The sequence below is a fragment of the Ahaetulla prasina genome, chromosome 4 (assembly GCF_028640845.1).
Source record: "Ahaetulla prasina isolate Xishuangbanna chromosome 4, ASM2864084v1, whole genome shotgun sequence".
Taxonomy (NCBI): Eukaryota; Metazoa; Chordata; class Lepidosauria; order Squamata; family Colubridae; genus Ahaetulla; species Ahaetulla prasina.
The window spans coordinates 67,918,774-67,940,778 of NC_080542.1; the positions used below are offsets into that span (position 1 = coordinate 67,918,774).

Genomic DNA, 22,005 nt, shown 5'->3' on the forward strand with positions numbered 1-22,005 from the left:
CCCTCTGTTATAAGAGCATAGTAGTAGCATAGCTCTTGTTTCATATGCTTAGTTTCATATGCTTATGTCAGACTTCTTAAGAATAATTATGGTTTATATTTTATTTTTTTCTACAAAGAAATAAAAATAAAGTAATAGTAAGACAACCACTTATCCATTTAAGACTTACCAACAGACACGAGAGTGATTTATCATTATCACTCGGAAGATAAAAGTGAGAGGGTGCAACATGATGAAACCACTTCCATAGGAGAACACAATACTCTGTAGTCTGAACTGAATCCTTTTCAAGATGTTGCCAATCCAAACAGGTTACCCTTAAGCCTGCTCAGAGTTTAAAGTGCCGTTGGTGTAGAACAGGAACAGCTTAAAACTGCAGTATGGATATGCCCAAAAATTATAAAATAGCAATATTGCACTTTCATTTAAGTTTGGCACTTGGCATTGGTTGCCTTAACACAGCTGGCCAGCATTCATTCTCCCAAACAGATATTTAGCATTATTTTACACTCAATCAAATAATAAACTTAAAAATAATTATTCCCAATATTAAAGCTACCAGACTTGGACTGTGGAAAATGTAGATGAAAATTAGAATGGGAACTTTCAGTATTTCCTCCCTGCCATCAATTGGTTGTCTGGATTTCTGAAGCCAAGGTATTACTCTTTCTTCTTCTAACCATTGCGTTTAATGCCTGACTTATTCTAATCTCTAATGTCTGCATTTTTCAAGACTGCTATTTTAATTGTTCAGAACTTCCACTTGTACTTTAATTTTGATTTATGTTATACATATATATTTTAGTATTTCTAGAATTCATGCTTAAAAGTGGCATAAAAAAACTTATTTAGATTTTCTGATATAAAGAGCCCCAATGATGAAAACAAAACCTACTTATTTTTTGCAAAATCAAGATGTTGTTAAATTATAAATATATGACTTTTGAAACAGAATTTTATTCCCCTGCATTTAAATAAACACAAAAACTAATGACTTACAGTAGAGGGAAATGAGTCTAAAGGTTTTGTATGTAATTGCTCACAGTTCATGAGAATTTGTGCAAGAATGCAAACATCTTTTGTGAGCTCACAAGATTTCCTCATTGTCTCATTTATTTGAGAATTGCATTGCTAAAATATCCAGATTTCATGAGATGAAATCACTCTTTGAGTAGAGATATGATTTTCAGACTTTTACACAAGATCTTGTTATGGCTTTGAAGCCTCACCTTGCTTTATACTTTTTTTGGTAATGATAAAAGTATTAATAATGTTTAGGTTTCTTTTAATGATTTCAGGTCATTATTAAAATGTTAACTACCAAATGAGAGTTACATAATAAAGCTATTATGTAGTTTTAACACTACATAATACCATTAATTCTATTAAAAATATAAGCAGTTAATTGTGGAGGACATTGGAGAACATTTATTTATACAGCATCATAATAAACAGATACTTGAGTTGTGATCAGTTATTTAAAGATTCTATATGGTTGCACAATGAAATACAAATTAACAATAGCAACTGCTATTAAAGTACTTTTGCCCTAAACAATAAATAAACATTTGGATCTATTTTTAGTCAAATGATATTGCCTGCACTGAAAGTTCATATGGTTTTTTGTTTTAACTAATTTAAATGTTTTTCAGTATGACAATAAGAAAGAGATCAACCTGATCTCAAAGGGCGAACTGTCCATAATGAGGTGGGTATGCCAGGAAGACCTGCACCTTGCTTACCTATAGAGGAAATGGGGTGGAGATCCATAGTACATTCTCCAAATCAGAATGTATTGGCTGGGTAAACAATCTCTAAGTGATAATGACACAAGAAAAAAGAATTTCTAGATAATAATTAGTATTTTTAACGAAATCCAAAAACATTCTTATAACCATTCAACTCCTAAAAGGTAAAGGTTCCCCTCGCACATACGTGCCAGTTATTCCCAACTCTAGGGGGCAGTGCTCATCTCTGTTTCAAAGCCAAAGAGCCAGTGCTGTCCGAAGACGTCTCCATGGTTATGTGGCCGGCATAACTCAATGCCAAAGGTGCACGGAACACCGTTACCTTCCCACCAAGGTGGTCCCTATTTTTTCTACTTGCATTTTTACGTGCTTTCAAAACTGCTAGGTTGGCGAAGCTGGGACAAGTAACGGGAGCTCCTACAGGGTAGTTATTGTTCAGTAACCACTAAACAACAGTGGTGAAAAATAACATTGTGGCCAGCCTTTGCATTTATGATCTTTGCACATCTGTAAAGAAAAAGAAAGTTGAAATAATATCAAGAGTAATCCACAGTTTCACTTAGTGACTGAATTGCCAATGTCATTTGTGTTCATTAGACAAGAACTATTATACTCTACCAGGCTTTCAGTAGGAAAACTGCTGCATTTAGTAATAGTTGTAGCTTTGAATTACCTCTAGTCAGCTCTATTATATAAAATTGTAAACTTCAAGCGAGGCATAAGATCATTGTTATTTATTTATTTATTTACTTATTTATTTATTTATTTATTTCAATCTCTTAGCCATCCAACATGCAATGGACCCTGGGTAAAAAAATAGCTAAAGGCATGAATTACCATTGCCAGTATCTTCTGATCCAGAAAAGCCAGCACCTTGCTCACTGGGCAAAGGATCTTCCAGGTACCACAGTTAATTCACCAAGAGTTATAGCTCAAGAGGGACCCCTAGTTTGTGTACATGCTATTTGATTTTATTTACTAATTTTATTTATTAAATAATACTTTATATCTTCCTATCTTACAAAGGAGATTCACAATAAGAGAAATAAATAAGCAATTAAGTAAATTAAACAGCTTTCAATTTAATCTGAACTAATGGGCAGTCCAAGGATCACTATTGATGAAACATTTATCAAATGTTTTCAAGACTTCCTTAAAAGCTGAGAGATTGGTTGCATTCCTTACTTGTTTTTTTTTTAAGGGTTGTAGGCGCTAACTGCTACTGGATCTGGAAGTATGCATATGTATAAGCAATATTTTTTCTACAATCTGCAAGCACCAAATCAAGACAGACACATTTCTTATAAGGCACAGTATAGAGAACAGAAATTGAATATCATCTGTATACTTATGACACTTCACTTCAAATCAATGGCTTCTCCCATCCAGTTGGTGAGAGCTCCCAATGGTGCTAGTTTTCATTAATTTAATTTATTTTTAACCTGCCTTTTACTCAAGGCAAAAAGATACCTAATATTTCTTCCTTTTCTGTTTTCATCACAACAATAATCCTGGGAGTGAGTTGGGCTGAGAGAGAGTGGCTCAATGTAACTGAATTGGCTTTTGTACCCAAGATGGGATTAGAAGTCATGGTCTCCTAGATCTAGCTTGGTTCCTTAACCACAATCCTCATGTCGTCTAGACAATGCTTAATTCATGACAATGGAATGATGAAAATGTTGTCTATCCCCAGAAGCAAAACTGGGTTCAAGCAGTTCTGTTTGTAAATGGTGGGTCCATAATTTGTTTCCTTTTGCCACACTAATTCTATTTTCTTTTTATTTTGTTAACTTCTACAGATCTTTTCCTTCTCTTCTTCTGTCTCATGGTACTACCATGTCCAACCTGCAGACTTTTTGTCTTCCTTTTCGACGGAAGTTAAATGGCAGATTCCTAGCTGTTCAAATTCTACAGTCTCAAAGCAATTTAGTTTCTTCATTTTTTTTTCATGACTTCCTTTATGTTATGGTTCCATCAGTTCTTGCTTGCAGGAAAATTATATTTCTTGCAGATCTTTCAATGCACCATTGTTGCCATTTTGTCATGCTGTTGTTTGTAGTCAGTCTGGGTAATTTTACAGCAGCTAATCAAATACACTATTTCTTCAGGTTTTTGTTTTTTTTGCTGAGGCAGTGTTTCCTGTCTATTGTTGTCGTTTCAATTCTGGGTTTGTATGCATTTATTTTTCAGGGTGTGAGTGACTGAGTGCAGGTTCCCACAATCTTGAAAAAAACACATTTGGCTCACCACATGAAGTTATTTCAAGGGTTTCTTAGCCACTACTGCCACCTGCTTTTTGAGCAGGGGTTGCATGTCTAAGAGTCTAGGATAGGGGTCTGCAACCTTAAACACTCAAAGAGCCATTTGGGCCCGTTTCCCATAGGAAAAAAAACCACTGGGAACCACAAAATGTGAGGGGCATGGCCAACTCCACATCACTCACTCCCACCCAGTCATATGACCCCTAGCCATGCCTACCCAGCAGGTCATTGGGGCAGAGAACCAGTTGTTAAAAAACACTACACTGGGAACCACAAAACCCTTCTCTCTCTCTCTCTCTCTCCCCCTCCTTCTCCCTCTCCTTCTTCCCCCTCTCTCCCCCTCTCTCTGTGTATCTCTCTCTCTCTCATCCCTATCTTCCCCTCTCTCTCTGTATCGCTCTCTCTCTGTCTATATCTCTTTCTTTCTCCCACTCTCTATCTCCCCTCCTCTCTCTGTATCTTTCTCCCCCTCCCTCTTCTCCCCTCTCTCTCCCACTCTCTCTGTGTATCTCTCTCTCTCTTGTCCCTATCTTCCTCTCTCTCTCTGTATCTCTCTCTCTTTCTTTCTCCCCTTCTCTATCTTCCCCCTCTTTATCTCTCTATGTCTCCATCTCTCCACCTCTCTATGTCTCTCTCCCTTTCCCCTCTCTGTATCTCTCCTCCTCTCCCTCTTCTGTTTTCTTTCTCCCCCTCTCTCTGTATCTCTTTCCCACCTCCCTCTTCCCCCTCTCTCCCCCCACTCTTTATATCTCTATCTGTGTCTTTTTCTTTCTCCCCCTCTCCCTGACCTCCGGAGTGGGCATGCGAGGTTCGGTGGTGCCAGCCCTCTTTTCCCACTGTCCTGAGCTTCTTAAAGCTGTGGCTAGGTGCTGTGGCCTGCCCCCCTTTCCATCATCCCATCCTCCCGGATCCCATTCCCACCCCATCAGACCTCATGCTAGCGAGGCTGGCATTGGTTGCAGCCAGGTTGGGCCAGTATCACGGAGCAGAGAGCAGGTTGTGCATCTCCCCAAGTGACCGAGGCACGCCAAGCAGCAACATGGCTGGAAGTAGCTCCAGCAAGAGTGAGGCACTGGAGAATCCTCCCCGGCCACTTCTCCATCCCCCCCATCACCCTTACCTTCTCAGCCCAGGTGAAAAGTGACTGGGAGGGTGAGGGGCGGGGTCAGCCAGTGATGGAACAGGGAGTCGCAGCAGAGGGCCCAAAGAGCTGCATGCAGCTCCGGAGCTGCAGGTTGCTGACACCCAGTCTAGGAGAATCTCAAGATTTGCACCATGTCTGTCTGGGATAGTGCCACTCCATCAAGAGCTAAAGATGATAAACCCCTGGATCCTGATCTCTAGATACCCAAGCTACTCTACTTTGCAATGTTGAAGCTGAAGCCTTTTGTTGTTGTTGCTGTTGTTGTTGTTGTTATTGATTTATTTCACAGACAAAAGCCAGGAAAAGCTCTAGGCCCAGACAAGATAACGCCTTCTTGCTTAAAAGTCTGTGCTGATGAATTGGCCCCCATCTTCATCCAAATCTTCAATAAATTGCTAGAGATGTGCTATGTTCCTTCTTGCTTCAAACACTCTACTAATCATCCCAGTGCCAAAGAAGCCCACCATCAAGGAACTGAATGACTACATACCAGTTACTCTAACATCTGTAGTCATGAAAATCTTTGAAAGGCTTGTGCTGTCCCACTTGAAAACCATCATGGATCCACTGTTAGACCCCTTGCCTACCGAGCAAATAGATAAACATATGATGCTGTTAATATGGCTCTGCACTACATTCTACAACGTCTTGAATCTCCAAAGACTTACGCAAGGATCCTCTTTGTAGACTTTAGTTCAACATTCATTACCCTCATTCCAGACCGTCTTCTAACTAAACTAAACCAGCTACAAGTACCCGAATACACTTGTAAATGGATCATAAGCTTCCTAACAAACAGGAAGCAGTGGGTGAAGCTAAGTAGAATCACATCAGATACCTGTACAATTAGCATAGGGGTCCCCCAAGGCTGTGTGCCATTTCTCTTCTCTTTGAATACTAATGACTGTATGTCTAAAAATCCATCTGTTAAACTACTGAAGTTCGCTGATAACACAACAGTGATCAGTCTCATTCGAGACAATGATGAATCCACATACAGATGGGAGGTTGAACAACTAGCCTCGTGGCCCGGAACAACCTGGGACTGAACACAGTCAAAACCATAGAAATGGTGGTAGACTTTAGAAGAAACAGTTCTATACTTCCACCTCGTACTATACTAGACAACACAGTATCAACAGTAGAAACCTTCAAATTTCTAGGTTCTACCATATTGCAAGATCTAAAATGGACAGCTAACATCAAAAATGTCATCAAAAAAGCACAACAAAGAATGTTTTTTCTGTGCCAACCCAGAAAGCTCAAATGCCAAAGGAGCTGCTGATCCAGTTCTACAGAGGAATTGTTGAGTTTGTCATCTGTACCTCTATAACTGTCTGGTTTGGTTCTGCAACCCAACAAGAGAGACACAGAATTCAGAGAATAATTAGAACTGCAGAAAAAACAATTGTTACCAACCTGCCTTCCATTGAGGACCTGTATACTGCATGAGACAAAAAGAGGTCTGTGAAAATATTTACAGATCCCTCACATCCCGGACATAAACTGTTTCAACTTCTACCCTCAAAACTATGCTACAGAGCACTGCACGCCAGAACAACTAGACAAAAGAATAGTTTTTTCCTGAATGCCATCACTTTGCTAAACAAATAATTGCATCAACACTGTCAAACTACTTACTATCTGCACGACTATTAATTTTCTCATAGTTCCCATCACCCATCTCCTTCTACTTATGACTGTATGACTGTAACTTTGTTGCTTGTATCCTTACTATTGATATTGATTGTTTCCTGATTGTTATTTGTACCCTATGACTATCATTAAGTGTTGTACCTTAGAATTCTTGATGAATGTATCTTTTCTTTTATGTACACTGAGAGCTTATGCACCAAGACAAATTACCTGTGTGTCCAATCACACTTGGCTAATAAAAAATTCTATTCTATTCTATTCTATTCTATTCTATTCTATTCTATTCTATTCTATTCTATTCTATTCTATTCTATTCTATTATTAAAGGCAATAAACAAATAAGGTGCTTAAGAAGTAGAACATCTTGTCTGTTTGGAAAAAAACCCCAAATGATTGCTTTTTTGACTCTGAAATGGCTATAGCCCCATTTCCTCACTGGATGACTCACCAGGCAATACTGAAGTGCCACTCCAGGCTTTTCTCACAAACTGCTGCTGCCTGGAGAATCTTGTGGGCTGATTTTAAGATTCTTCCCTAACCCAGGAGGGTTATTCAGACTTGGGAAGCCCTTTCTCCATTTTCCAAACTGGAAAGATTTCTTGCCAGAAAAACTTTCCAGACTGCTCAGTCAGCCATTTCTCTACTGGAAATTAAACTGTCAGAGATTAACAATAATGTTAATGAGGCTCTAGTTGCTAAGCTTAAGAAAGGAATAATTCTAACATTCTGGAAGGTGCTTAAGATAGACTAATTCTGAAGCATGTTGGTTCATAGTTTGTTTTAGTTTGAATTAACTTAATTTATTTCTTTAGGTTTATTTTTAGGTTTGGTTCTATTATCATTCTATTTCATTTAATTTTCATCATCATTATATATACTTAACATGGAATCATTCTAGCTTTCTAACCATTTTTACACACTATTCTGTAAAATGTCTGTATTGATTCAGTGCTTTGCAGATAGAATAAGTAATTGATATGCCAATAACACCTATTATTATCTTGGGCATCCAAGATTACATATAAGACTATGGGCACTTATGTACTTGATATGGTTAAAAGCAACATTGAGAACAGGCTTTTGAAGTAGCTATATCCTTTTACTTTTCTTTGAAGGTTTCTTTACAGTTGGTGACCATTGGTAGGCCCATAAATTCTAAGTCCAAAATTCTTATGTAAAAATGACGCCATTTTACACCATTTTTTCCAATTTCAGTCTAGACTACAGTCCTGGGATTTCATGGTGTCCTCCCATTCAAGTACCAACCAGGTTTGATCCTGCTTAAAATTCTTAAATAAAGCAAAGTTGGTGGGACAGTATTTTGCATCACTTTGATAGTTCCAGTCCCAGGGAGGAAAGATCAGTTTATTTAATGGCTTTGGGAATACCAGTGATAGATGTTTTCTATTTTCTCTCAAGAATCAAAATAAGGTTTTCTGTTCTTATGATATTGCTCAAGGTGATTGATAGCCTGTGTTATGCTTGCTCATGAGCTGTTAGCAGCAGATCTATTCAAATGTTCATGCCATGTCTGGTTTCCATTTAGCTGAGCCTAAACATTAAAAGGGACACTTGGAACAGTGAAGGAATTTTAAACTAAGATCGGAAGACACATCATTGATGGACAATGTATGCAGAACATCAATATAAAATATTTTTTCCAGCTTTAAGTTCAGCAATCACTAACAAACCATCAAAGGTGTAAAGTGGGAAATAATCTGCATCACATGAGTTAGTTGACTGACTAAAATAAAGCAAAACAAAGGCCAGCATTTCAAGTAGAATGTACTCCATAAATATCCATCTAGAGTGAGCTATTTATCAAATCTGACAGGGATATACACATGAAGGCTTTTACAGATTATTTTTTTAAGGCCATCCACTTATCTGAGAATTTGAATTTCAACTAGTGTTCAGGGGAAGGTTAAGTCATCAGTTTATTTAATTTATAGTATGGCCTTTAAAAAAATCCAGCAGGGAGAGCGGGAGACAGTATGTTGGCAGGAAGGCATTCTCTGGCAAATAATATAAAGGATTATCATCTGATCTGTCTTTGTTTGGAAGGGATTTATTTGTTCTCATGGGACTTGTGACTTTTCTTAGGCATTGTAGAATAAGGAGAGAGAGAGAGAGAGGGAGGGAGGAGTGGATGGCTATCCCAAGCTCAAGACAACAATTTGGCCTCTAGCAAATGATTGCTTACAAAAGCAAGTTTATCAAAGCACGTGATGATGATGGCAGTAATAACATAACCAATCAACATGGCAGCTATTGTAAGAAATTCCAACAGAACCTATCCCTGGAATTAAAATATAGATTGAGGGAAAATACATTCCCAAATACAAAATTAACTGTGCTAAAATTGACATGTGAGAATGTGTAAAGGGATTTTAAACGAATGAATAAATAACTAGGAAATATTAAAACACAACAGTTCACCATCATAAGTTGTTTTGCGAGCAAATAGGTGTTTGATGACTATAGTGTTCATATATTACTGAGCAGTTTCAAGGCACCAGCTCCCTTTTCTTTTTTTGCTCCTTTATCTTGGAAATAGGTCACCCTGTGTGAAGTTTGGCACATGGTCCCACTATATTAATTAGCACAGAATCTGTGACTCAGCAGACAATCCTCTTAGTTAACACTTGGAATTTCTACTTTGTGTAGAATTTTTGATAAATAAATACCCCCTCAAAGTTGAATTAATGCCTTATAATTGCATAGATATACCCATGTAGTTTTGGGAAGGGGTTTTCCAGTAATACAGCACACATTTCCCCCCCTCCCCCCCCCCCCCGTTTCTCCAGTCTAAGCTACAGCCCTGGGATTTCATGGTGGTGTTCCATCCAAGTACCAACCAAGTTTGATCCTGCTTAGCATTGTTAAATTAGTGGGATACTGCCACTTGACCCATTAATTCTAAGCAGTTTTTAAATGCCTACTACCATGTCTTCTAGGTAGTAGAAAATAGGTTTGAAAGTAGTATAGTGTACAGAAAATAATTATTGCTCCAGTGAATTCTTGGGATGAGCAAAGTGAAGACAAATCTCCAGATGAGATATCTGACTGAAATGACTTTGGATAATGTATTATTTAAGTTTCTCCTTCTTTGAGAGATTTCTGAATGCTGCTATTCAGCAATCTTAACCAAGCATATTCTTCTCTTACTGTAAGTTAATACTGTGGGGCACAATGGCTCAACAGTTGAAGTTGCTGTGTCTGTCATCTGGTAGCCCAGGTTCAAGACCATCTGGTTCCTGTTACTTGCCCCAGCTTCTGCCCACCTAGCAACTTAAAAGCATGCAAATGTGAATAGATAAATAGGTACCATTTCAGTGGGAAGTTAACAACATTCTGTGTGCCTCGGCATATAGTTATCCTGGCCATATCATCACAGAAATATCTTCAGACAGCATTGGCCTCCTCGGCTAAGAAATGGAGATGAGCACCACCCACTAGAGTCAGAAATGACTGGACAGGGAATGAGGCACACAAATGTGACAGTTCATTAAACCAAAAATAGTATGTGTAACTGACAATGAAATCAGTATATGTTTTATTTCTGGAGAAAAGCTTCTCATACTTGAAAACACTTCTTCCTATTAATGGCACAACTAGAAAGCTTCAGAGAAGAATTACAGTGATTGGGAAAATCCATTTGAAAAAAAGGCATTTCCTCATTTATTTTATCCCCAATTATTTAGGGCTTTATATTTTAATATCAAAATGTTAAATATTGCCTTGTTGCAAATCAGTGCAATCCTTTCAATAATACTTTTTTATCCAGTATTTTTGCTTCTGCTGTTCACATGAATAGTCAATTATAATAATCATATGTTATCGTCTTTGCACTATTAGTGACACTAAGTGCTTGCTGGAATGGAAAAGTGGAGTTTAAATCAAAACATTTATAAAATTTACATTTATAAAAATTATAAAAACACACATACAATTAAATATCATAAAGGATGCTCTTTGTCACTACATTACTTGGGCATCTAATTATAATGCTGATTCTATTAGAATCTCATGCCACTCTTATGATCCGGATTGGGATGAAGAGACTTCCAGTTTCTTACACCTGGGATCTCACATTTGGGAATGAGATTTGTTCCTAGTCTTGTTTTTAGCTTTAGTAGATAAACTAGGCATTCTCTTGGGAACATTTTTTAGAAAAATGAATGACTGAATGCCTGGACTAATGGCATTTAATTAAATTAATAAATCATATTGCATGCTATGTAGTAAAGCAATTGTGATAAATCTATTTAAGGTTCAGTTCTGGAGTGTCTAATCAAGAAAAGTATTTTTGCTATCCACAATAAAGCCACTGACAATTGTAAAATAGGCAGACCCTATTGATTATTAGAAATAGGAAAAATTTTAAAAAGTGATTATTAGGAAAAATATTGAAAGTGAAAATAGTTTTGGGGAATAGCTTGACTCTCTCTTCATTGTGGCAGAATGTCTTCTACATTTTGAATTTATTTTTCCAAATTCCAATATATAAATAAAAGTTTCGTCAGTGATTTTAGAATTGCAACTTAACTAGTAAAACCAGAAGAATAAGAATTCCTTAACCGAGAAACCTAATAAGGACAAATGGCTACTACACTGCAGGCTAAATCATTAACGCTGAAATCTGGACCAACAAATGTCCATTTCTTTCTAATATTATTATAGCACAGGAAATAGTTTTCATAGCAGGCTTGAGTGAGAACTGGTTTATTGTTCTGTGTAAATAATATACAATTAGTGATTTGTATTAATGACATTAAACTTACTGAATATTAAGCCATAGCTTCTATACAATGTTAAGACATGAGCATGAGTTATGTCACCCCAATAACCATGAACATTTTAATTGTCAGTTGAAGCTTTACATAAGAATTGCTTTTGCAGGAAGAAAACAGAAGTTAAACACAGAAATGTTCCCGCAAGACAAGAAAATAAAGTAAACAGGCAAGGGCCTCAAATCTGGGTAGTCAACTAGAATAGAACAATGATGACTGAATAAATTTTGATAGTTCAAAATTCTATAGTAAGCCCAACTCAATTTCAGCCTCTTTACACTTACGTAGATTGCAAAATGGCTTATGGAAATATGATAAGACCAGTGGTGGGATTCAAATTTTTTAACAATCGGTTCTGTGGTCATGGCTTGGTGGGTGTGGCTTGGTGGTCATGGCTTGATGGTCATGTGACTGTGTGGTTGTCAACTCGCAAAGCATCCCTGACCTGCTCTTGAGTTGCCATAGGCTGGGGGATGGGAAACTGGCAAAATGGCATGGCAGTCTAAGACATACACATATTCCATGCTTATCTCTCTCAAGGCTGTATCCCAGGTTACCCACAGCAGCTGGAAGGGAGTTACCTCTACAACCCGTGAAATTACTCTATTGGTGAATGTAATTGATGACACACCCTAGGGGGAGGGGGGAAACAGAGTCATAATTGGGGCATAAATTACATAGGGTAAGAGCTGGCTTCACTTAGGAACGTGTCAACATGAAACTCCTAATAAATAAATGGATGTATTTTGAAGCTTGGCTTGAGGCTCATGATTTAATTAGGGCATTTGTCGGAACCCTGACAGTGGTCATGTGTCTGGGTGGGCGTGTCTGGATGGTCATGTATCTGGATGGATGTGCCCAACTCGATGTCACTCACATCGAGGGATGCCTTGTTTGGCCTCTCCTCCTCCCACCAGCCAATCCTCGGCTTATCTTGCATATTATGATGAGACATGGTATTCCCCTTGATACCAGCCTATAAGATGAGATTTTGCTATCAGAAGACCTGATTTACATTTCCAAGTATTGTTTTATCACCATACTCTTGGTAAGAGTGAATGGAGAGATTTATAAAGAATAACAGAGTTGGAAGGGACCTTGGAGGTTTTCTACACCAACCCCTGCACAAGCAGGAGACCCTATACCTGTGATGGCGAACCTATGGCACGTGTGCCATAGTAGCCATATTGATGGATACGTGAGCCCAGCTCCGGCATGCATGCGTGAGCTGGCCAGCTGATTTTTGGGCCTTCTGGGCTCACCGGAAGTAGGGAAACAGGCTGTTTCCTGCCTCTGGAAGGCCTCGGGGTGGGGAAGGCCTATTTTTGCTCTTCCCCAGGCCTTCGGAGGCGCCCTCTCTCTGGAGGCCAGAAATAGCCTATTTGCCAACTTCTGGTGAGACCTTCTGAGCAAAAAAGGGACCTTCTGAGCAAAAAAGGGACCTTCTGGTCCCTTTTTTGCTCAAATGGGCCATTCCCTGCCTCTAGAGAGCCTCTGGGAGTGTGGGGAAGGCCATTTTCACCCTCCCCAAGCTCCTGGAAAGGCTCTGGAGCCTGGGGAGAGAGAGAAAAATGAGCCCACTGTGCCATCACGTGGCAGGAGCAGGGGGGGAGCGAGGGTTCTCGCACACATGTGCGGGGGCAGGGTGCATAGAATTATGGGTGTGGGCATGCGTGCACGCAACAGCCCCTCCCACTCCTAGCATACGATGGCAAAAAAGTTAGCCAACACTGCCCTATACTATGATGGACAAATTTCTTCTTAAAAACCTCCAGTGATGGTATACTCACAATTTCTGAAGGCACCCCATTCCTCTGATTAATTGTTCTTACTGTCAGGAAATTTCTTCTTATTTCTATATTGGATCTGTTTGATAAGTTTCTATCTCACAGATCCATCTCACAGTTACTACCAGTTGAGCCAGGCACCACCTATTTTATATCTGTGTATTTGGTTTTTTTTCTTGCCTAAGTGTAAAATCTTACTTTACTCCTCATTAAATTGCATTTTTGAGGAGAAATTATGTTCTACAGTGGCATTCAACTTACTACAATGATTTTTGCAAAATTCACTAAAGCTTGAAGAATACCTCTCTGCTTATACCGATAAAGATTATTCTTTTTGAACATTAAAGCATAAAGTCAAGCAAATATTTCCAATTAATTGTAAATGAAAATAAAATTGTTTTCAGCTGAAAGGCCACCTCGGGGTGGGGGGATGGACATGGTGAGGCTCGTCACCCTTTTGGTCCCTGTTCTAGGCTTCCCCCTGCTGAACTTCTGCTCTGCCTCAGGTCTTGCATCCAGTCTGTGACAAGGGGACATGGTGCTTCCAGGCCAGCCTGGCTGGCAGATGGGCAAGCAAGCGGCCCTCAGATGAGGCATTTTCTGTCAGGCCTCCCACCTGGAGGCCATGTGGAAGCGGAAGCTGGGCCCAAAAGGCAGCCCAGCCTCACCATGTCCCCCCACTGAGACGGCCCTTCAGCTGAGCGCAGCAAGCCTGGAGCAGATCTTCTTTCCCTGCCATCAGCCTTACCTTCTGGACCATGGGGCTTACACCATTCTCACAGCGGTGGTCTGTGCTCACCCGAAGAGCTCAGCCCAGCAGACAGGTGAGGGAGGGCTGGCAGAGGGCTAGCAGAGGAGAAATGTGGGCCACATAGCCTCATGCTCCCTGGTTGCCCCCTGACAACTGACAGGTGAGACCAAGCAGCTGCAGAGAATAATCCGGTTCCCAGGAGATTGGCCAGGAGTCTGTTGGAATCAGGCTTGGCTGGCTGGCTCGCTCATGAGGTGGTGGTTGCCACCAGATTGGTGCTGGGATTGCTACTTGGCATGAAGCTGGGCCTGCAGGGTGAGGTGATCCAGCGGGAGTAGGCAGTTGCAGTCTGGGCATGAGGTGGGTGCAGGCCTACAGGGCTGGCTGCAGGGCAAACGCCATTGGGGGTAGGCTGTGGCTGGTGGCCAGGCAGGCGCAGGACAACCACTCTTCCAAGCCCCGCTTCCCCAAGTGGGCACCTGGCTGTGCTTGCCCGTTCTGATGCTGGAATGGTTGGGAGCAGTCTGTGGTAGCCATTCAGGAGCAGGCCAAGATGAGTGGGAGGCCGCTGCATCATAGGCTGGGGCAAAGGCAGGCAAGCAGTCTGGCCAATGTGGCCACATGGTCTAGGAAGGGAGCCAAAGAGCTGCTGCAGCTATGCTGCACTGTGACTCTAGGGCACCAGCTAAGGCATGTGAGCCCAATAAATAGTGGCAGGGCAGGGCGTGGCAGGGTCAACCAGAAATTTAACAACTGGTTTGCCCGAACTAGCCTGAACTGGCTGAATCCCATCACTGGACAAGACTATATATAATTAAACATTCTGAAAGGTTTTCTGAGCTAGATCAGACAATACATAGTTTCCTAAAAGTTTTTCAAAATGAATTTGTAGATGAGTTTTCAGACTTGTAGATGAGTTTTCAGACTAATAGTAATGACTCAATTGTGGTTTAAAATGTCAAATCCAGTCTAAACACCTGGCTATATGATGAACTACAATCATAATTACATCCTGTGATGATACCTTTAACACCATCAAATAACATCTCCCTATCAGTTTTAACCACAGTTGAAAAGAAAAAATGTGGATAATTGCAGATTACCAGGTTATACTATAACAGAAAACAAAGAACTGGAGAAGATCATAAAGTATCAAAATGTAAAAATCAGGATAATGGAATAAGAAAATAGTCTAAGATAACAGAATAGTCTAAGATCCTGTTCATGCAGGAGATCCTATACCATTTGAGACAAATGTTTATTCAATCTCTTCTTAAAACCTCCAGTGATGGAGCATCCACAACTTCTGAAGGCAAGTTGTTCCACTGATTAATTGTGTTGGAAGAAATTAATTCTTGGAAGAAATGTCCATCTGGGTTTAGTTCGAAGCATGGAGAAAGACACTGAAAATATGGAAGCTGCTTGGAAGGATGGTTTAATGGTAAAGGACCACATGGGTTTGAAGACCTGGGTAATTGACCACATGGAGTGGAGAATGAGTGTTATTTATATCCTCTCTTGAGCTTTGACCTTGAGCTTCCTGTTCCTATGGCAAGGAAATGTATCCTATTGGTTGCAGACTCCCATGTGGAGTCATGTTTGTCTGACTAGAGTTTGGTTGAACCTAGCTGGGTGATATAATGAAGGGGCTTGGTTGTGCCATGTGGTGAGCTAGTTAATCCTATTGTGTCCTGGAGGGTCATGTCTTTTGTTTTCTAGATAGGCTGGCCCATCTTCTGTTTTGTAGATAAGCTGGCACCAAAATACCTGCTGGGGACAGGGAGCTGAGGTTGAGTTTCTGTTTCCTTTAAGATTGTTATTTCTCTTTTAGGGGAAATATTTTGCCTTTTTAATATTTCCTAAAATATTTCATTCTTCTAGGAGTGGATAGGTGCTAAATTTCTACAATTGTTCTAACATTCAGGGATACACACACACATACAAACATATACATATATACATACAGCCTTATTGTACTCCTTTCCTATTTTGAACCAATCAGTTGTTCCATTTGTTGCTTCTTGATGAACATATAGGTTTCAAATGCCTTATGAAAGAATACAATACAAAATAATAAGAGTTGGAAGGGACCTTGGGGATCGTCTCGTTCAACCCCCTATACTATCTCAGACATGTGGCTGTCTGCAGTTTTTTCTTAAAGGACACCAGTTATAAACCACCTACAACTTCTGAAGGCAAGGTGTTCTACTTGTTAATTGCTCTCACTGTTAATAAGTTCTTATTTCTACGTTACTTTTTTTCTTTGATTAGTTTCCATCTATTGTTTCTTGATTTCTGGTGCTTTGAAAAATAGGTTGACCTCCTCTTCTTTGTGGCAGCACCTCAAATATTGGAACACTGCTATCATGCCACCCCCATTCCTTTTCTCTAGACTAGCCATATTCAATTCCTGCAACCATTCTTCCTAAGTTTTAGTTCAGGCCCTTGATCATATAGTTGCTCTTCTCTGCAGTCTTTCCAAAGTGTCAACATCTTTTTTATAATGTGGAAACCAAAACTTGATGCAGTAGTTCAGATGTTGTCTTACTAAGATTTTATAAGTGGTACCAATACTTCACGTGATCTTTACTCTGTCCCTCTATCCCTGTTTATACAACCAAAGATTGCTTAGTTTTTTTTGGCTGCTACTATGCACGGATGGCTCATATTTAAGTGATTGTTCACTAGGACTTCAAGATCCCTCTCACAATTACTCCTTCCTTCCTTCCTTCCTTCCTTCCTTCCTTCCTTCCTTCCTTCCTTCCTTCCTTCCTTCCTTCCTTCCTTCCCTCCTCCCTCCCTCCCTCCCTCTCTATGTGTACATGCACACACACAAAGACCATATATGCTTTTAATACAAATTTAGTCCATGATCCACATATTCTTTTGCTACTTGGGAAATTATTCAGTATCTTTTAGTTTGGATATATCCACCAATCTTTTGCCATCTGACTAATTGTAAATCTGTATGAGTTTATGCATTATAAATTCCCATATTCTTATGTATTATAATTTCCTAAATACTTAAAAGCATTACATGAGTTGCACTAATATAAACAGTAATCCTTGCTCTAACAGCTGAAAGAATATTATGTCTGTGAGGAAGATGCAGTCAACTGATAATTGTTTGCTAGTACCGTGTTTCTCCTGACCTACCTTGAAAAGAAGATGATCCATCTTGAAAAGAAGACCTATCATGTTTTTGAGTGCATGCAATCAAATTAAGCCCCACCTCCAAATTTAACCCTAATTAAGTCCTTGCCCCTGGGGTGCAGGGGATGGGGCGAGGCACACAGATAAAACATAAGCTAGGGTGGAGATGGGGAGTGGAGCTGCCCTACTTACTAGGCCTCACACACCCCAAAATCTGCCTGCCTTCTTCTGTGGCCGCTTCCCACCACTGGTATGCGTCTCCCTGGCCTCCGTTTCACCTTCAGATGCCTGCTGGCATCTATTATCTACAGCTGATAACAGAGCTCCAGATCAGTCTGGAGCTCTGTTATCGGATGCAGATGCCTTCCGGCAGGCATCTGAAGGTGAAATAGAGGCCAGGGCGATGCATGCGAGTGGCAGCAAGCAGCCACAGAAGAAGTGGGCCAGCAGCGGGCTATCAGTGCCACTGCCGCGAGGTGAATCAATAATTAGAACCCTCCAAAAAGAAGGCCTAACCATTTTTCGTGGGTCAAAATAAAATAAGACCCAGACTTCTTTTTGGAGAAACATGGTACAATCCTTAACCCAAGTAATTACATAACAGACAGAATGGCAATCCTCAAATGCAAAGCCTGCAATGGCCCAATTTTCTCCATATTTGCTATGTTTCTTGTCATTATGAACAGCTATCCTTGCTGTTGAGAAATGAAACCAGAGCTGTAGTGGTGCAGTGGTTAGAGTGCAATACTGTAGGCTACTTCTGCTGACTACTGATTGCCAGAAGTTTGGCAGTTCAAGTCCCACCGGCTCAAGATTGAGTCAACCTTCCATCCTTCCAAGGTTGGCAAAATGAGGACCCAGATTGTTGCGGGCGATACGTTGACTGTGTAAACTGCTTAGAAAGGGCTGTAAAGCATTGTGAAGTGGTATATAAGTGCTATTGCTATTGCTATATTGATTATACTTGTTAGATTCGGGCAATAACGAGGCAGGAGACCAGGATAGTGACAACAGCTCTTTACTATATGGTGAACCCAGCAGCGAGTGCTGGGAAAAACCTCTCTTTATATACAGTTTAGCCGGAGGCTTCAACCAATCAGCAACGTGCTATTTTCCCGCCAAAACTTTTAAAGATACATTACACTCCTTCCCTCCCAGAAAACACTTTACCAACATTTGCATAAAATTAGCATCTTATTTTTCTACGTAATCACGCAGGTAGACTGGGCGTCTCCTGACTCTTTCGGACCTGCGCAATTCACTTTCTGGGAGTGAGTCGAGCTGACCGGAGGGACTGTTTGTTCCTCTAGGCCATCCGGCCCTGGATTATTTGTAGAGTCGTCCCTGCTGTCTTCAGGATGGGCCGGTTGGCGTCGCTGGACCTTCTGGAACTCAGATAAGTCTCGCGTTTGTCACGGGTTTGAGTCAGTTGTGGATTCATTCGTTGGGTAGTCAGGGCCTGTTTCGTCTGTTTCTGATTTACCGGTTATGCGTTTCCTTATCTGGTCTATGTGGCGCTTCCATACCCGGTCATCCTCTATCTCTACTAGATATGATTTTGGTCCTGTTATCTCTAGGATTTTTCCTGTTACCCAGGTCGGACCCTCGCTGTAGTTGTGTGCCCACACTAGGTCGCCTACTGCCATCCCTCTTGTTTTACCCTGTACCCCTTTGTAACCGTCTGGTGTGTAGTTTGGGTTTAAACGGTCTAGTGGGCACCTGAGCTTCCGACCCATTAATAGCTCTGCCGGGCTTCTGCCAGTTGTGACACAGGGGGTTCTGTGTTGGACGGCCAGGAAGGTATCGATTTTTGTTTGCCAGTCGCCTGGCCTGATTCTGGACAATGCTTCTTTTGCGCTCCGAACGGAACGTTCTGCAAGGCCATTCGTCGCAGGGTGGAAAGGCGCCGAGAGGACATGCCGGATGCCCTCTTCTGCCAAATATCCTTCAAACTGGGTTGCCATGAATTGCGGGCCATTATCAGAAACTAACGTGTCAGGCAGCCCGTGCGTTACGAATAGGTGCCGTAGGACTGAAATCACGGCCTCGGCTGTCATGGATCTCATGAGAATGATTTCCAGCCATTTGGAGTAGGCATCGACTACTACCAGAAAGGTTTGGCCGTGAAAGGGGCCGGCAAAATCGATATGGATCCTAGACCAGGGGCCCTGGGGTCTCTCCCATTCCCGAATCGGGGCCGTTGGGGGTAGCGGTCTGGACTCAGGCCTGGCATTTCCCTACCCTTTCAGCAATTTCCGAGTCCATTAGGGGCCACCACACATAGCTTCTCGCTAGACCCTTCATTCTCACGATCCCTGGGTGACCTTCGTGAAGGAGATCCAATACCTTTTTCCTCAATTTCTCCGGGATCACCACTCGATCCCCCCATAGCAGGCACCCCCCTTGAGCTGAGAGTTGCCCACGTTTTTACAAACTCTTTAAAACGCCGCCCGGCGCAGCGGCCAACCTCTTTGTACCCAACCAATTACAGTTCTTATTGTAATGTCCTTATACGAAGCCCGAGCCACCTCTTTGGATGTGACTGGGCCAGAGTCCAAAGAGTCAATTAGCAGAACTGGTATCCCCGGAGTGGGGTCTTTGATAGTCTCTGGTAACGGGCATCTGCTCAGGGCGTCTGCATGCCCTAATTCCTTTCCTGGCCGGTATAGTAATTTGTAAGAATACGCTGCCAGGAAGATAGTCCATCGGGTCAGTCTGGGCGAAAGTGCCACGGGCGTTGGGCGGTCGCCTGCCAACAGACCTAGCAAAGGTCTATGGTCCGTGATGATTTCAAAATCACGACCAAATACATATTCATGGAATTTCTTTACTCCGGAGACTATAGCCAAGGCTTCCTTATCAAGCTGGCTATAATTCCTTTCAGTTGATGACATGGTTCGGGAGTAATATGCAATAGGGGCTTCTGTGCCATTTGGTAACCTGTGGCTGAGCACAGCCCCCACCCCATAGGGAGATGCATCGCAGCTTAACACTAATGGCAGCGTGCCATTGTATTGGATAAGGATGCTATCACTCGATAGGAGATTCTTTACCCCTTCGAATGCCCTAGCTTCCGCCTTTCCTCAAGACCATGCAGCCGTCTTTGCTAGTAATTTATGCAGCGGCTCGGCTACTGTTGCCTTATTCCTTAAGAATACCGCGTAGAAGTTGACCAGACCTAAGAATGCCTGTAACTCCGTTTTGTTCTTTGGAACCGGGGCCTTCCTTATGGGGTGAATCCCTTCCCTGTCTATCCGGTAGCCCAGGAATTCCACAGACTCAACCCCGATCTGGCATTTGTTCAGTTTAACTGTGAGGCCGGCAGACCGGAAAATGCCCAAAACCTTTCGCAGTCTTACCCCTAATTCCTCTAGATTCTCGGCGGATACCAGTACATCGTCAAAGTACGGTACCACCCCTGGTAGTCCCTGCAATAACCGCTCCATTAGATTCTGAAATAATCCTGGAGCCACACTAACCCCAAACTGTAACTGGGTACACTTGAAAGCCCCTCTGTGAGTCACAATTGTCTGCGCTTCGGCTGTGTTGCTATCTACCGGCAGCTGTTGATAGGCTTGGGCCAAGTCTAGCTTGGCAAAAACTTGCCCTTGCCCCATTGAGTGCAGTAAGTGCTGTACCACGGGCAGGGTAAGCACTCTTTTGCAACGCTTTGTTAAGCGTTGCCTTGTAGTCAGCGCAAATCCGGACCGACCCGTCCGGTTTGACTGGGGTGACTATAGGGGTCTCCCACTTAGCATGGTCAACTGGTACTAGAATTCCCTGGTTTACTAGCTTGTCCAGCTCCCAGTCAATCCTGGGCTTTAGGGCGAACGGGACCCTCCTAGCCTTTAGACGGATAGGGGCAACTTGGGGGTCTAGGTTAAAAGAGATAGGGGTCCCCGTGTACTTGCCCAGGCAATCTCTGAAAACGTCCCCAAATTCTTTCACGAGAGCGTCTTTGAGGTCGACTTCGTTTCTGAAGATTCCAGTCACTCCCATGCCCAATGCTCGGAACCAGTCCAGTCCCAACAAGCTTGGCAGGGTCCCATCGACTATGGTGATGGGCAGGGTTTTCTTGTAGTGTCCATACTCGACGTGGACGGACGTTACCCCTCGAACAGGGATGCGATTTCCTTGGTAGTCTTGTACCTTTAATTTCTGTGGTTGCAGCTTGCGCTTTGCAATGGCGGGTAAGGCTCTCACGAGATTGTCCCAGGACATGATCGTGATTGCTGAGCCGGTGTCTACCTCCAATCGGCACGGCACCCCCTCAATCTTTGCCTTTGTAAAGATTTTGTTCTCTAGGCGTGTTGATGCGTGACCCACTCTCACGACAGTCTGATTCAACTTCGCGCCTTTTTTAAACTGACCACTCGCGGGCCGCTTCGCCGTTCCCGCGCTCTGATTGGCCGGTTTGAATTTTTGGTGGGAAGGTTGGGGTGCTCGACAGGCCTGTGCTAGGTGCCCCTTCCTTTCGCACCGCCGACACACCGCATCCTTAAATTTACATTGTTGTCGTTGGTGTTGCCCTCCGCAACTTGCGCAGTCACCCCGGTCTTCTTTCTCCGGCCTCCCGGTGTGGAAGACTCCTTCCTCTTCCTCACCGTCCGACTCAGCCTGGATCTCCTCGTTGTGGACCGGGGTTGATTTCGCACCAGCCGTTGGTGCGAGCGGCTTTTGTAGGGTTTCCGCCGCTTGGGTAGACATCTCGT

At 42.0% G+C, this 22,005-nt stretch overlaps 1 protein-coding gene across 1 annotated transcript in view; it reads left to right on the forward strand.

The window, feature by feature from the left end:
- Positions 1 to 2,694, forward strand: part of GLI3 (GLI family zinc finger 3) — a 619,928-nt gene extending 617,234 nt beyond the window's left edge. Inside the window, exon 17 of the mRNA XM_058180031.1 lies at positions 2,532 to 2,694. Within this exon, the coding sequence (XP_058036014.1) occupies positions 2,532 to 2,560 (29 nt within the window). The 3' untranslated portion in view covers positions 2,561 to 2,694. The remainder of the gene's footprint in view (positions 1 to 2,531) is intronic.
- Positions 2,695 to 22,005: the final 19,311 nt, after the last annotated feature.